Here is a 13,989-nt window from a genome sequence, read left to right as displayed (position 1 = left end):
AGCCCTTTTCGTCAAAACATGGGCTTTCCAGTTCAAAGTGCAACGAACGTAGTAGAAACAAACATTATCAAAGTTAATGCATATCGAAAGAATATCATCTGGGAAAGTGGGTTTTTTTTAATGCATCTTAGATTCTATTCGGAGAATGCATACCAACACAATCTTTTGAACTAAAAAAGGAAACGGGGAAGAATCGATTTTCAGAATGCATTTTAAACCCAGATTCTAATGCATAGCAAACAAACCTTATTATTCTTTCAGGCGTCTAATTTTTCTGTTTTTTAAGCAAAATTCAAGGTTCCACTTGAAGTGGTCTCGTACTCACGTGAGATCGAATTATCACCTGGTTGTCCAAGTCATCATCTATCACCTGTCTCAATTTCTGCCATCAGAAGGATAAATAAGGATATATTAAAAAAAAAAAAAAAAAAAAAACAAAGGACAGATATTGAATGCTGATTCAGAACAGCTGATCCATCGGTGTGCGGTTCTCCAGATCAGTGGCTGACCATTATTGTCATGTCTAACAGACTTCTGCTCTACAAGATTGCCACACATTAAGTGTCCAAGGAGAATGACATGCCTTCAGGCTTGTTCCGCACTACATCTACAATCGTTACGCTAGCTAGAACGGGGCGGATAGTTTCTGCGAGAAAGCTGTTCGATGAAATGCCGCAGAGAGATTCCATTGCTTGGAATGCTATGCTCGCTGGTTATTCCCAGTCGGGTCGTGCCCAAGAAGCCCTCTCTCTTTTCTGTCACATGAGGGTTGCCGACATGGTGCCTGATAATTTTTCTTTCACTGCCATTCTGAGTGCGTCGGCAGATGCCGGCGAACTCCTGTATGGGAAGAGGATTCACGCACTCGTCATTGGTCTCGGCTACCAATCTTATTTGCCCGTCTGCAATTCGCTTGTAGACATGTACGGCAAATGTCATTCTCCGTGCTGTGCTGTTCAAGTGTTTGATGAGATGAACCTCAGGAATGAAGTTTCGTGGTGCTCCACTTTATTTGCTTATGTGAAAGCCGGTCAGCTTGGTGATGCCCATGAGCTTTTCGATAGAATGCCCAGTAAGGGGGAATTTGCGTGGAATATGTTGATTGCTGGCTATGCTCGTTGTGGAGAGATTGAATTGTGTTTGAGCTTGTTCAAAGATATGCAACAAGCTGCTTGCCAGCCCGACCTCTGCACATTCACTGGCCTCATGAACGCCTGTGCTGAGGTAGCGGAACTTCGCTATGGGAGCATGGTGCATAGTTGTATCATCAAAAGCGGTTGGAGCTCTGCCGTAGAGGCTAACAACTCAATTCTTAGTTTCTATGCCAAACTAAGCTGCTTGCATGATGCTGTGAAGGCGTTTGCGTCTGCAAGGACTCGAACCCAAGTTTCTTGGAATGCCATGATTGATGCGTTCATGAAGGTTGGAGACATTGATTATGCTCTTGCTCTGTTTTGGCAGTCACCTGAGAAAAATATCATATCATGGACAGCTATAATCTCAGGGTATGCAAGGAACGGGCATGGAGAAGAAGCCCTTGTCTTCTTTGTTGACATGATGAGGAATCTTATCAAACCAGATGACTTTACCTTTGGGGCCATCCTTCATGCTTGTTCTAACTTGGCAGTTCTTGGGTGTGGTAGGATGGTACATGGCTCTGCTCTCCGCCATGGTTTCCATCCCTTCACCTACGTGGGCAATGGCTTAGTAAACATGTACACCAAGTGTGGTGACTTTGAAGGATCATGTCAAGCTTTTACTGATATAATCAATAAGGATTTGGTCTCTTGGAATGCAATGCTATTTGGATTTGGGCTACATGGTAAAGCTTTTGAAGCTATAAAACTTTTTGAAGAGATGGTGGGTACTGGAGTAAGGCCTGATGAGGTGACCTTCATTGGGTTGTTAATGGCGTGTAGTCACTCGGGGCTAATAGAGCAAGGCCTTGTATTTTTTGAATTAATGGCATCAGCTTATGGAGTTTCTCATGAAGCAGATCACTTAACATGCATGGTGGACATGCTTGGCCGGGGTGGGTACTTGAAAGAAGCAAGAGAGTTGGTTGAAGAATATTCAAGTACAGTAAGTATGAAGACTAGCTCACATGAAGCTCTTCTTGGCGCATGTGTTGCGTATGAAAATGTGGGACTTGGGGCAAAGGTAGGAGAGGATTTGATGATCATAGAACCTCAGAGAGAACTGAGCTACGTGCTGCTATCAAATTTGTATTGTGCAAGTGGGAAATGGAAGGAAGCAGAGAAGGTGCGGAAGGCAATGGTGGAGCAAGGGGTAAAGAAGATGCCTGGTTGTAGTTGGATTGAAGTGGGAAACAGGGTCATGGTCTTTGTAGCTGGGAAACATTCATATCCTCACATGGAAGACTTGTATACAATATTAAATTTTCTAAAATCTGAAATGAGAAATCCAAATTTGTTTGGCTTTGAAAACTATAAAGCAAGGATGAAACCCCCGGATGTTTTTGTTTGTGTAATTACACTAAAACAAAATTAGGAATTTAGGATCATTATGGCCTCAGCTTTAGAGCCAAGCTTTTTAACAAATTAGAGCTGAACAGGGACAAATCTTCCATCACTTTTCTTAACAAACTGCTGCTGCGTGGAGACTGTAGAGATGCCAATTTCCATTTCCATTTCTAGGATTTTGCAAATTTAAATGAAAATCAAACAGGGATAACAATTCCTTTTACTAAAGAAGAAAGGAAACTGCTTATGAGCACCATAAGAAAAGAACTCAATAACTTATGGTTGGAAATAAAGAAAGTTAGATCTTATCACTAGAAGTTTTTTGCATAAACAATCAAATCTAGCATCCTATGACTTGAAAAGGAAGTGTGAAATGGAGACAAGTCAACATTTTATCTATATATGTTTCAGCAAAAGTAGAGATAAGAGCAAATTTGTTGAACAGAATCAGACCCTCACCAACTATAACTTTGAGGAAGGTTATGGAACCGAGGTTGGATCCATACTCCTTTGAGGTGATGAGGATTCGTGTCTTTATCAAATCGACGAACATTCTCATTATGAATGTAGCAGTCGCAGTCATCACCTGTGAGCTTTGTTCCACAAATGGAAAATGAAACATGTTCTCGTAATCCCAACTGACCCAACCTTTTCTCCATCCTTCTTGTGCTATAGTTTTTTTCTATAGCAAATGGTAATGTGGGAGTATGATCAGAGGTTTTAACAGAGACTATCCTGTGAGGAACCCATTTTATTTTTTCTGGAGAGAAGGTCAATAATGCATCTGCAGAGTCCATAAAAAAGAAAACCCCCTCATAATATGCAGCACATGTAAGGGTGTGTAGGCGCTCTAGATTGTCAAGATACTCATGTGTAGTCCATTCAGTAGCACCACGTCGAATCGAATTTAACACCAATGTCTTACTATTTTCATGATTAATGACACAGACAATGCAGTCCTGAGAAGTGGGAGATGAAGAAATTGCTGCAACATGGTCAGTAATCTCTGAATAAGGCAATGGTGGAAGGTCTATTCTTGCCCGAGAGAAAGGACAGAAGAAGAAGACCGAACCATCTATGTACACAAGAAGCCATCCTGCATTTGATGCAATGCAAGTCGCACCCTCCAACTCTGGGATATTTATAATGAAATGGCGATTTTGCACTTGGTCATACAAAAGGCACTTGCAACCTTCACCAAACTGTAGAAACCATGGAGTTTTGTATGCTTTGGATTCAATTTCAGCTGAAGCATTAAAAGAAGCAGAATGCCATGTCTTACAAATACTGCGGAAACCCAAAAGCTCTACTATACCTAGACGGCATGCGATAGGTTCCAGAAGGTCGACATGAAGTTCAGACCAAAATCCTTCTTCTTGATTGGTTTCTTCAGTTGAGGCATGCAGATAGTTCCTACATTAAGGAAGACAAGATGCAACAATCCCAATAAAATTAAAAGAGAGTGATTAATCAAATTTATAAATACAAAAACATAGGAGACTCAAGATAACACAGAACCACAGACAAAACAAAAATAATCATATCACAATACTTTTGAGATCCATGTCTGGTTCTCTAAGAAGTTATTACAGTAGCTCCTCATTCATCCATGTGAATGAGTTTTTTTTTTTTTTTTTTTTTATATAAAAAAAAAGAGCGATATATTAATAAGAGAAAGATTATGTTACAGTGGTAAGAGAAGGGCTGCCGCCCCTGATAGCTAGATTCCTTGCTAGCACCATAGCTGGGTCAGTGATATCTTTATGCACAAAATTGATGGATCGGGATAGGTTGTATATATTACAAAAAGTGTTACAGGAAAGGAGTGGCCACGCGCCCCTGGAAGGACGTGGAAGAAGGTGTTGCAAGTTCCGGTTTGAAAACCATACTTCGCTGATATTCCAGAGTTCTGCCTTTGCCTTTAAGAGCCCATAGAGAATTCCTTCCACTTCAATCGTTTCTGGGTTAGCACCGACGGCAGCACCGGACTCCATGAACCTAAACTCACCTTGTGAGAGAACACCCCATTCCCAGCCTGAACCTGAGTGCAAAAGATTAGATGCCCCGGTACAAACTAAAACTGTACATGTCAAAAAAAGAAGGGTGTAGCTGGAAATTAAGCTTGTTGGACCATCTGTAGGCGACATAGGGGTAGAAGTTAGTACCATGCGATATAAATTAAGATAAAATCCAACGATGGATATTAAACAAGATACTTCCTGGTTTAGGCGAACATGTGAGAGTAAAACCTCATTTTGATGCTTCCATATAAAATATAATATGATTGCAAAGACAAAGAAAAACCATATGCTGTCAGAATGAGAAAGAGTTGAGATGAAGAAAAAATGCTTGACCACTTAGTGAAAAGAAAGATGAGATAAGTTGTGCAAGTGCAGGCTCAAGAGTTGGCCATCCAAATATGTGATGTAAAGTCACAATAGAGGAAGAGATGATCCAGAGAGTCAACGGAGAGGTTACAAAATGGGCAGTCAAGGGGGATGGTAAGCCATTGCCCTACCCGCTCTCTAGTTGGAAAGCCTTTATGTAAGGTGTGCCAAAAGAACATGGTGAATTTGGGGTGGATTTTTAACTTCCATAAAAAGGACCACCATTTCCTTGGGAGGGTATGTAATGACCGAGGAATAGCATAAATGGTTTGGAGGAAGCGGGCATCTGATCGGGTGGACAAACATCCATTGAGTGTAAGTATCCATTTCCATTTGTCTTCTTAGGTCGAAGGGTGTAATGTGCTGACAGACCGGGAGAAGACTGAATGGATGGATTATGGAAGACGGTCTAAGGTCCAAGAGGAACCTTGAAGTAACATGTTGACCTTATTCAAAGGGTTGATCATATGGGTGGCTGGGAGGAAGGAGCTTAAAGTCCCTTGGTAGAGCCAGGGGTCAAATGTATCCCTGCCATTGCCGATATGGGCTCAGACACAGAGTTGTAATTTAGGAATAATGGAAATCACACTATTCCATACCCAAGAGCCACGAGATTTAAGGGTCTTTGGGTCAAACAGGGATGTTGACCGAAAATATTTCGCGCGTAGGGTTTGAGCCCAAATGGCATTGGGTTGAGATAATAGTTGCTAGCCCAATTTCAAAAGCAGTGCTTGGTTTTAGGTTGCATCGCGAAAGCCTAAACCTCCAACTTCTTTTGGTTGGAAAATAGTTTCCCATGCAATGAGATATGTCTTTTTGGTCCCATTGATGGAGCCCCCGTTCCAAAATCTAGCGTAGATAGAGTCAATGGATTTACAAATTGTTGAGGGGAAATCAAAACAGGATATTAAGTAGGAGGGGATGGAGTACACAGCTGATTGGGTGAGAATTTTCCTACCCGCGTATAAAAGCATGTGTGCTTTCCATGTTTGCAAGCGTCCATGTGAATGAGTTATTGCATTGATCTAACAAAGAAAAACTGACCTTTTGTTGGTGCTCCTCAATCTTTAACATGATAATGCACAAATTCATATAGATTTGATGGGAAGGTGGAGTCATACTTAGATATCCACAATAAACAACAAAGATGGCTCTATCTCTTGAATTATGGTGAAAATTTGACCCTGACAATCCGAACCTACCCTGCCTGTCCTAAGCCCGAACAAAGCTTGGGCCAAGTTTTTTTACCCTGAGGGCGGGTTAGGGTTGAAAAACCCCAACCCTAGGTCAAGGTTGGGTTGGGATAGGATTGAGGCCTCAGCTCGGCCCAACCTGACCCGAAATTTAACTCTAATTTTATATATTAGAATTTAGGGCTCCTATTGGTATTTTATTTTTCTATAATTATTTAATGTAAAATATATGAACGGAAAAACAGGTCAATCAATATTAATCCAACCATTGAAAAGCCAAGGTCAACCCAACCCAGCCCAGCCCAATCAGGCCCTGACAAGGTCAATTAGGGTAGGGATTGGGTTGGGTTGGGTTGGGTTGGGTTGGGTAGGGATTGGGTTGAATTTTGAGGACCTAGGGTTGGGTTGGGGTTTTAAGAAACCCAGCCCAACCTGACCCTGTTTCACCCCAATCTTGAATGCATCTGTATAGGAAGCCCCCAACAGAGAACAACATGCCTATTCATAAGATCTAGATTTTCCGGTCTATCTTCTTAAGTTACTCTCCATTCAATCTTGAAAGAAGGTAGAACAAAAAGCAAGCTTGCCCACTGAGTTTCAACAAGATATTTCACTGAAACTTCTACTAACCCATATCCATTACACTCAAAATCAAGAAGCATTCTCTTAGCTGGTAAGAATTTTCAGAGAATCCCTCCTCACACATGAGAGGAAAAACAAAAAAAGGCATACAAAGAACAAGTGAAGAACATTCTCATGTCATTCCAACACAAGCAACATATTTTCTTGTTGTGTAGCAATTAAATAATGAGAAGAAAAGAAAAATTCATGACTGTGGGATGAAGAATTATTTCCACTCAATCACAAGAGAGAGAGAGAGAGAGAGAGAGAGGATCTAAACTCTAGATGATCCAATGCTTAATAATTTTTACAGAACTTAAAAAAAGAAGAAGATTATACCCATGTTCAGTTGCATGAGAAAACTCCATTGTTGATGTATTTAGGAACGCAGAGTAGTAGAGTACTGATGTGATTCGAGAAAGAGAAGTAGCCCAGTAAGGGATACTGTGAAAGACTATCGAATGATAATATAGCGTAACATGTTCCACTTGTCGCGGGTAGTTATCAACTTGAAGTCTTTAAGCCGAACTCATTCGTTTTTTCAGTATACTATAGGGTATTATTGTCATCTCGTTACCCTCACGATTCGTATCCTCTTTAGCCGCCGGGATGTACGGTGCAACATTCGTTGGTAGGAAAGATTCGAACACGCACCCTAACACATGGGCGTATATTCTCAAATCCTTTCAGCCGTTGAATGTAAACTGCACGTCCCAATAATAGGAGAGGATCTGATGCCTACTTATCTTTTAATTCTCACGAAAAAAATAAATTTCCACCTTCTCTTCTCTCCTGACATTTGAAAATTTCTATTTTACCCATCTATTGACTTAACCCAATTGAGCCAACTTCCTTATCCGGCTGCCCCATCACCCACAACAAATGAGATCACGAGGGGTGATGGGGTTGGGAGGAGAATAGGGTGGGACATGGGAGTTATAGAAAGGGGGTGGGCCAACTCGCTTAACCGGCTGCCTCAGGTGTAGTTCCATTGGTCCAAAGGCATTGTATGTTAATAGGCATTTTCAGTTCGAGTCTTTTTGCTACTGTTACACTAGTTAGGTGTGACTACGTGTAACTAGAGTTTTACCCTTGGGCCTGAACTGTAAAACCAGGCATGTTCAAGGGGTTCCTCGTTAGCAAATAAAAAATAAAAAAATAAAGACGGGATGGGGTACGAAAGACAAAGAGAAAGATGATGGGTGATGGCCCTGATGGGCAGCCGGTTAACAAGTTGGGCTTACCTAAGTAGAGGGTTAAATTGGAAATTTAAAAATAGCGAGGGAGAAGAGAAGGTGAAAGTTTGCCCTTTTTTTTTTCTAAAAATCATAAAAAAAAATTCAAGGTAAGGGATTTTAAGTAAATATAGGGTGAGTGTAGGGAAGTGATAGTAATTGCCTCTAAAATATAAGATAAGATAAGATCTCTTTAACCACAGCTATGGTATGTTTTAAAAATCGGTGAATTAAATCAAGTAGCGGTCAAGTTGCTTCGGAATCGGCTGAGATCGATTCCAATTTCTGCCTATCCAAATCGAAATATTCATGCCAAAATTTCCCTTAATCGGTTGGTTTTCAGATTAAATGGTGGATTCTAAGGTTTTTGGACCGATTCTATTCCGATTTGAATCAGAATTGAAAGGGGCCGATTCAGTCACGGTTCCTGTTTTGTGAAAACCTTCTAAGGGAAATCCAACAAACCTATACGTTGCCACTAGCAAGAGCTACCTTAATACACAACAGTTTAAAAAATCGGTGAATTAACTCTGGAGGGAGACACGTTCACTGAGTCTACCCCTCCCTCTGACTTGCCCCACTGGGTCTGATCCCTATTCCCAAAAACTTAATAAATTGGTGAGATAAAGGATTCGTTTGGTATTGGCAGCCTCAAATACCAAGGTTGTGTTTGTTATGTGATTTAGGAAAATGAATATTAGGTCAATAATGCATTCCAATAAGTCATATTTAATACAGTTTTAGTTAGAACTTTGATCTTTTTGACCATTTGGACCCATTATTTATTTCATATATATTTGTTATTTTATTTTCTCAACCTCTCTATTTGTGGATCTCTCACGCCGTATTTTCTAAAGATCTTAATTCTATATTGTGGTTAAAGAGAATGTATTCTGCAAATATACTTTGAAAGAATTTAGAATCATATATTGGATTTCTTGAAATCGAGTTGTTTTTGACATAGGTTTTTTATTTTTTTATTTTATTTTATTTTATTATTATCGACCTATAATACATTCCTATAATGCATACATCATGGAGAAGGCATAAAGGCCCCTCCTTTGTTGAGCAAAGTTACCAAAAAGTCTCGCAAGCCCATCCCATTGCAGCTTTTATAATCTATCAAACTAGAGAACTGCACTCTATACATGAATTGCGATGGTAAGTACTAAGAGGAAAAAATGGGATTGGGTTCTATGTTTGGCTGCATAAGGTATGCTAGCACCTCCATGTGTCTATCTCTGTTATCCCACGATAGGGACAAATATGTTATTTCATAGGAAAGAAGAGAGATAAACATAGAGAGGCGCAAATGTATGCTCCACAACGTGGCATCATTTTTTTTCTCGAGAAAATATAAGAAAATGACTTTGTCCAAGAATGTGGTGCCTGCACAAGATACAAGATGGGGCAAAATAATCACCCAACCGCCCAACCCTCAATGAAAGGCAAAAATCTCTCCCCTATCAATGCTTTGCATGAGCTCCCATCGGCCCTCACTTTGGCCTAGGGGTCATGCTCCCAAATATGAAACTCTCCCATTTTTCAAATACCAACGGTTCTTTTTTTTTTATATATATTAAGGGATAGATATGCCACCGGTATACAATAAGCTAGTGGACAACAATAATAAGAGCACATGATGGGGTATCATTGAGGAAGGATATAACAGTCATTTCAAAAAGGGGAAGAGAGAGATAGATACAATGGGTGCTAGCATATGGTGTATCGGCAGCATACCCAACCTTTTTCCCATATACTAACGTTACAAGTGTAGTTCCAATTGCTCATTAGAGTAGGCCCAAGCCACCTTTCAATTTTGAGCAGTGTATCTAATGTACTGTATGGCTGAATCAGTTCTTCACCCGAAAAAATGGTTGTTATCATGGTTCAAGACGATCGATTCTAATTCCAATTCCAGTCTAGTTGGAATTGGCATGAACCCTAAAAATCCAATATGAATTGATCGATTTGAATAAGTTAGATTCAATATCGATCTCAAGTCTCAATCGATTTCAATCTGAATCAACTATTGATCGATCCAATTTTGACTCATTGACACATGCCCACTATAGCCTATGAGATGTATTCATTTTAGGGAAAAGAAGCCTAAAAGGCAACATAGTCCCAATGCCTAGACACAATGAGGGCCAAAATGACCGTCCCACCCTTCATGAAAGGCGCAAATCCCACTCCTATTGATCCTTCTACTCATGAGCTGGTGTATGGGCCACGATGCCTTTCGGGGAGCCCTCTCCCTTGATTTTATTAGCCAAAATGAAGGAATCCTCTTATTCCACCCCCACCCCCACCCCCACCCCCCCCCCCTTTTTTTTTTTGGGTGAAACCCCACCCCCTCTAAACACACAAACTCTCTCTCTGGTGATTGGGCCCGATTTTAAAAACTATGGTCAATAGCCCATTAGGTCAGTGGCTTGCGATATCATAGTGTAAATCACAAATCTCAAGTTCGAGCCTATCCAATAGCAATGTGATTTTCCAGGTGTGGAATGATCCCTTTTTTTTTTTTTTAGAAAAAAAAAATTTTATTGCAAAGGAGAGCAAGAGGAGCACAAGGCATCTTGATTACATATATCAAGAAACCAAAGAGTGGAAATAGGTCAATCTGGCTTACTTGCCATAGATAATATTTTCCTAGCTAGAGACTCGACAACATAATTTGCCTCTCTAGAGATGCATAAAAAATGAGCAACTTGGGAGCCACCCAACAAAATGATTGATGTCCGATACGATTCTAGACAAAGCATGCAAAGGGTCCCCTATCTAGGTTAATGAGGTAGGAAATTAAAGTAACATTATCAGACTCTAGAACGAGATGTGGAGGGAAACTTCTGCAATTGATTGCAGCCCTAAGAGAATTGCTAGTGATTCTCTAGTCAAAGCATTTGGAAATTTGCATAGATCAGAGATAGCGCGAAGGGGGGTTCCAAAATTTTTGTGCCACACAAAGTCCAAGCCACCATTTGAGCCTGAAGGAGGACAACATCGCAATTAAGCTTGATGATGCCCATATTAGGAGCTGTCCATAGAGTTTGTCAACGAGGATGAGCCAATGAGACGTTGCCCTTACATATAGTTAGGAATTCACGCCATGCTGATTGTGTATTTGAAAACACCTCAACCGGAGTCCAATCTTTATGGTTGAACAAGAGATCATTATTGTTACAACCAATAGGCTTTGGACTTTGAATTTTAAAATTTGGGAGGATGGGAACCCAATTGCTTTTCCAACTGTCGATGTTATCACCGGATCCAATTTTTCAAAGCAAACTGCTCTCTGTTACCGTCCTACCCACAAGCACACTCCTCCAAATCCAAGATGGTTTATTTCCAATGGATGGCCCCATAAATTCCTTGTTCAGATAATATATATAGCCTTGATGAATTTGGCCCAAAGTGAATCTTTGTTCTTCCATAACCTCCAAGCCACGTTAACTAGCAATTAATGCCTGATTGTGAAGGATTGGATTACAAAAAGCCCAAACCTCCTTTATCTTTGAAATGACACAAGGGAGTCCATAAAACCCAGTGAAGCTTCTTTTCTTCATCTTTTTGGCCCCAATAAAAGTTAGATATGGCTGACTGAATGGAGTTATGATGGGAGGCCGGAAGTAAGAAGTGGGAGGCTGCATAACTAGACATTGTTGATGCCAGATATTTGATGAGGATCTCATGATCAACTTGAGATAAAAGCCTTTGTTTCCATCCCTGAATTCTTCTGCAAGTCTTGAGATTAATAACGAAAATTTTTCCTTTAAAAACTCCAATCTCAGATGGTAATCTAAAATACATGGATGGGCCATCACTATACTAGATCTCAGGGTGCGAAAGAACCACCTGTTTAAATCTAGCTAGAGTATTAGGAGTTAGGACTGAATGTAATGCAAGATTTCTGAAGGTTAATCTCCTACCCACTTGCTCTACTAAAAATTTTCAAGCATAGCTTTAGGTTGACAACATTTTGCAGCTTGACTTCTGAAAAGAAAATGTAATCATCTACAAAAAAGGAGATGAGAGATCTGTGGGGCTCAATTCCTAACTTTGATACCTTTGATAAGGCTATCCCTTTCAGCCTCTCTAATAATCAAACTCAGGACCTGAACACATAAGACAAAGATGAAGGGGGAAAGTAGCTCTCCTTAGCAGATTCCCCTAATGGGGGGGGGCGGGGGGAAAGACCCTCTTTCGGCCCCATTAACAGGTAATGAATATGAAACAAAAGTTGTACATTCCATAATAAGATTCACCCACCGATTACAAAAACACGGCTTTAAAATCGTGCCTATGACGAAGGACTAATCAAGTCTATCGTATGCCTTCTTCATGTCTAATTTAAGGCTCATGCAATATTTTTTACCTTTTTTCTTTTGTGCTTGGGTAGTGAAAGTATCTCATTGACAATAAAGATGTTACATGAAATCAAGCGATTGTTAACAAAGGCGTACTGGAAAAGGAGAAATTATGCCTCGTAAGCCCTTTTTAAGACAATCGGCGAAGATCTTGGAAAACCAATTTAATGACCACCAAACAAAGACTGATTGGGCGGAAATGCTCGACCAATTATGGATTCTGCTTCTTTGGAATTAGGCAAATCAATGTTTTGTTGTATTCTCTGGCCATGACACCAGCTATAAAAAAATCCATAATAAATTGATGCAAGTTCTCAGTAATATCCCAAAACTTCTTAAAGAAGACCAAGGGAACCCATCCGGGCCAGGAGACTTAAGAGGTCTCATAGAAGACAAGGCTGATGAAATTTCCTCCATGGTCGGCCTAGTACAAAGATTATAATTTAGCTCATCCGAAACCACTGATTGAACCAAGGAAAGAACTACTTGCACATCAATCGGATCAATGTCTTGGCCAGTAATTGCTTCCTTGAAATGACTTAACAGTTAAAAGCCACGTGGCTTCGACACACTGTGTGTAAAGATATTGTGCGACTCCTCTCCATAGGGCCTAAGGACCAGAGTGATCCTAGGGCTAGGGTGACCGAGGTACTTGTGCTCGGATCCTTCCAATCCTTCGTTAGTCCTTGGGTTCTATAGAGAAGAACTGGATCTATATATGTAATATGTACTTCCATATCTACAATAAACCCTCTACCCCTAAAAAACGAACAATATATCACCCTGTGCCTGCAAATAAGGAAAAAATTCTCGCTTGTACCTTTTTAAGAAATCTCTCCCATATCATCAACCATATAATGTTAAAAAATAAAAAAAATTAAAATTAAAAAATCAAAATTGTATTAAAAAAGACATTGCTTTGTATTTTTATTTTTAATTCATATTTGATTTCCATGTGGCACAATATTATGGAAAAAAATTCAACACGTTAGAATAAAATGACATGGCTAACACGTGCAATTATTGTGAACCACCTCCTCGAACCCATCATGGAACTGCACTTGCTGGTTTCCACCGTTTCCAAAATTTAGAGCACCATTCTACCAGAACATTTTTTTTTTTTTTAAATTGGATTCATGAATACTAAACCGGCTTCATTGTTCTTGATGGTTTGGGCGGTTTCGATAAATGATTGACTGGTCAACTATGGCCCAAGACACATAATCAGGTCAGGATCAAACCGGTTCAATTGACAAGGACCATGACTTATGCTTTTTTTTTTAGGTACTTAACATATGGGAGAGCGAATAAGAACACCACTTGCGTGCAAAAAAAAAGTGATTGTAGATCTATTCGACCATCAAGAGAAAAATTCACCGACTGTGATAAGAACAAAGGAAGAAGAGCTAGTTGCACTCAATCAGTGGTAATAAGCCAAACAAGATTGGATGAAGTCGAAGTCGAAGTTTCGAATTCCCTACCTACTAATGAAGAAGCAATGCATGCAAAAGAAAGAGAGGTTAATTGCAGAGGACAATATTGATTCTTGACCAATAGTTATATCGATATGGACCTAGGGTCAAAAAAGTAAATAATCTGATTTTAAAGAAAAAACAGAAATAAATCCATCCAATCCGAATCAATACGGTCCGATCGTTCGGCATTGACCAGTCAAAGATATTTTTTTATTTGAGCACTAA

General features: G+C 39.9%; 2 protein-coding genes across 2 annotated transcripts; one reads left to right on the top strand and one right to left on the bottom strand.

Moving 5' to 3' along the window:
- The first annotated feature begins 25 nt into the window (after positions 1-25).
- LOC122092279 (pentatricopeptide repeat-containing protein At2g36980, mitochondrial) lies at positions 26-2,511 on the top strand. The gene has a single exon (XM_042662605.1). It carries the CDS (start codon positions 580-582, stop codon positions 2,509-2,511), a length of 1,932 nt encoding a protein of 643 aa, XP_042518539.1. The 5' UTR covers positions 26-579.
- A 50-nt stretch (positions 2,512-2,561) lies between these two features.
- LOC122092278 (F-box protein At3g56470-like) lies at positions 2,562-4,477 on the bottom strand. The gene is made up of 3 exons (XM_042662603.1): positions 4,368-4,477; positions 3,070-3,896; positions 2,562-2,653 (listed from the first exon to the last, which is right to left on the bottom strand). The coding sequence occupies exons 1-3, from the start codon at positions 4,475-4,477 to the stop codon at positions 2,562-2,564; spliced, it is 1,029 nt and encodes a 342-aa protein (XP_042518537.1).
- Positions 4,478-13,989: the final 9,512 nt, after the last annotated feature.

The sequence above is a fragment of the Macadamia integrifolia genome, chromosome 10 (genome assembly GCF_013358625.1).
Source record: "Macadamia integrifolia cultivar HAES 741 chromosome 10, SCU_Mint_v3, whole genome shotgun sequence".
NCBI lineage: Eukaryota > Viridiplantae > Streptophyta > Magnoliopsida > Proteales > Proteaceae > Macadamia > Macadamia integrifolia.
The sequence above is the reverse complement of the archived record's forward strand: the minus strand, read 5'-3'. Positions and strand labels throughout refer to the sequence as shown.

Excerpts from the sequence above, each read along its gene's own strand:
- LOC122092279 (XM_042662605.1), top strand. The coding sequence starts at position 580 with ATGCCTTCAGGCTTGTTCCGCACTACATCTACAATCGTTACGCTAGCT.
- LOC122092278 (XM_042662603.1), bottom strand. The coding sequence starts at position 4,477 with ATGGAGTCCGGTGCTGCCGTCGGTGCTAACCCAGAAACGATTGAAGTG. Across the intron at positions 3,897-4,367 it reads TGGAATATCAGCGAAGTATG|GAACTATCTGCATGCCTCAA; the intron begins GTTTTCAAACCG and ends TCCTTAATGTAG. Across the intron at positions 2,654-3,069 it reads TTGTGGAACAAAGCTCACAG|AAATGGAAATGGAAATTGGC; the intron begins GTGATGACTGCG and ends GCAAAATCCTAG.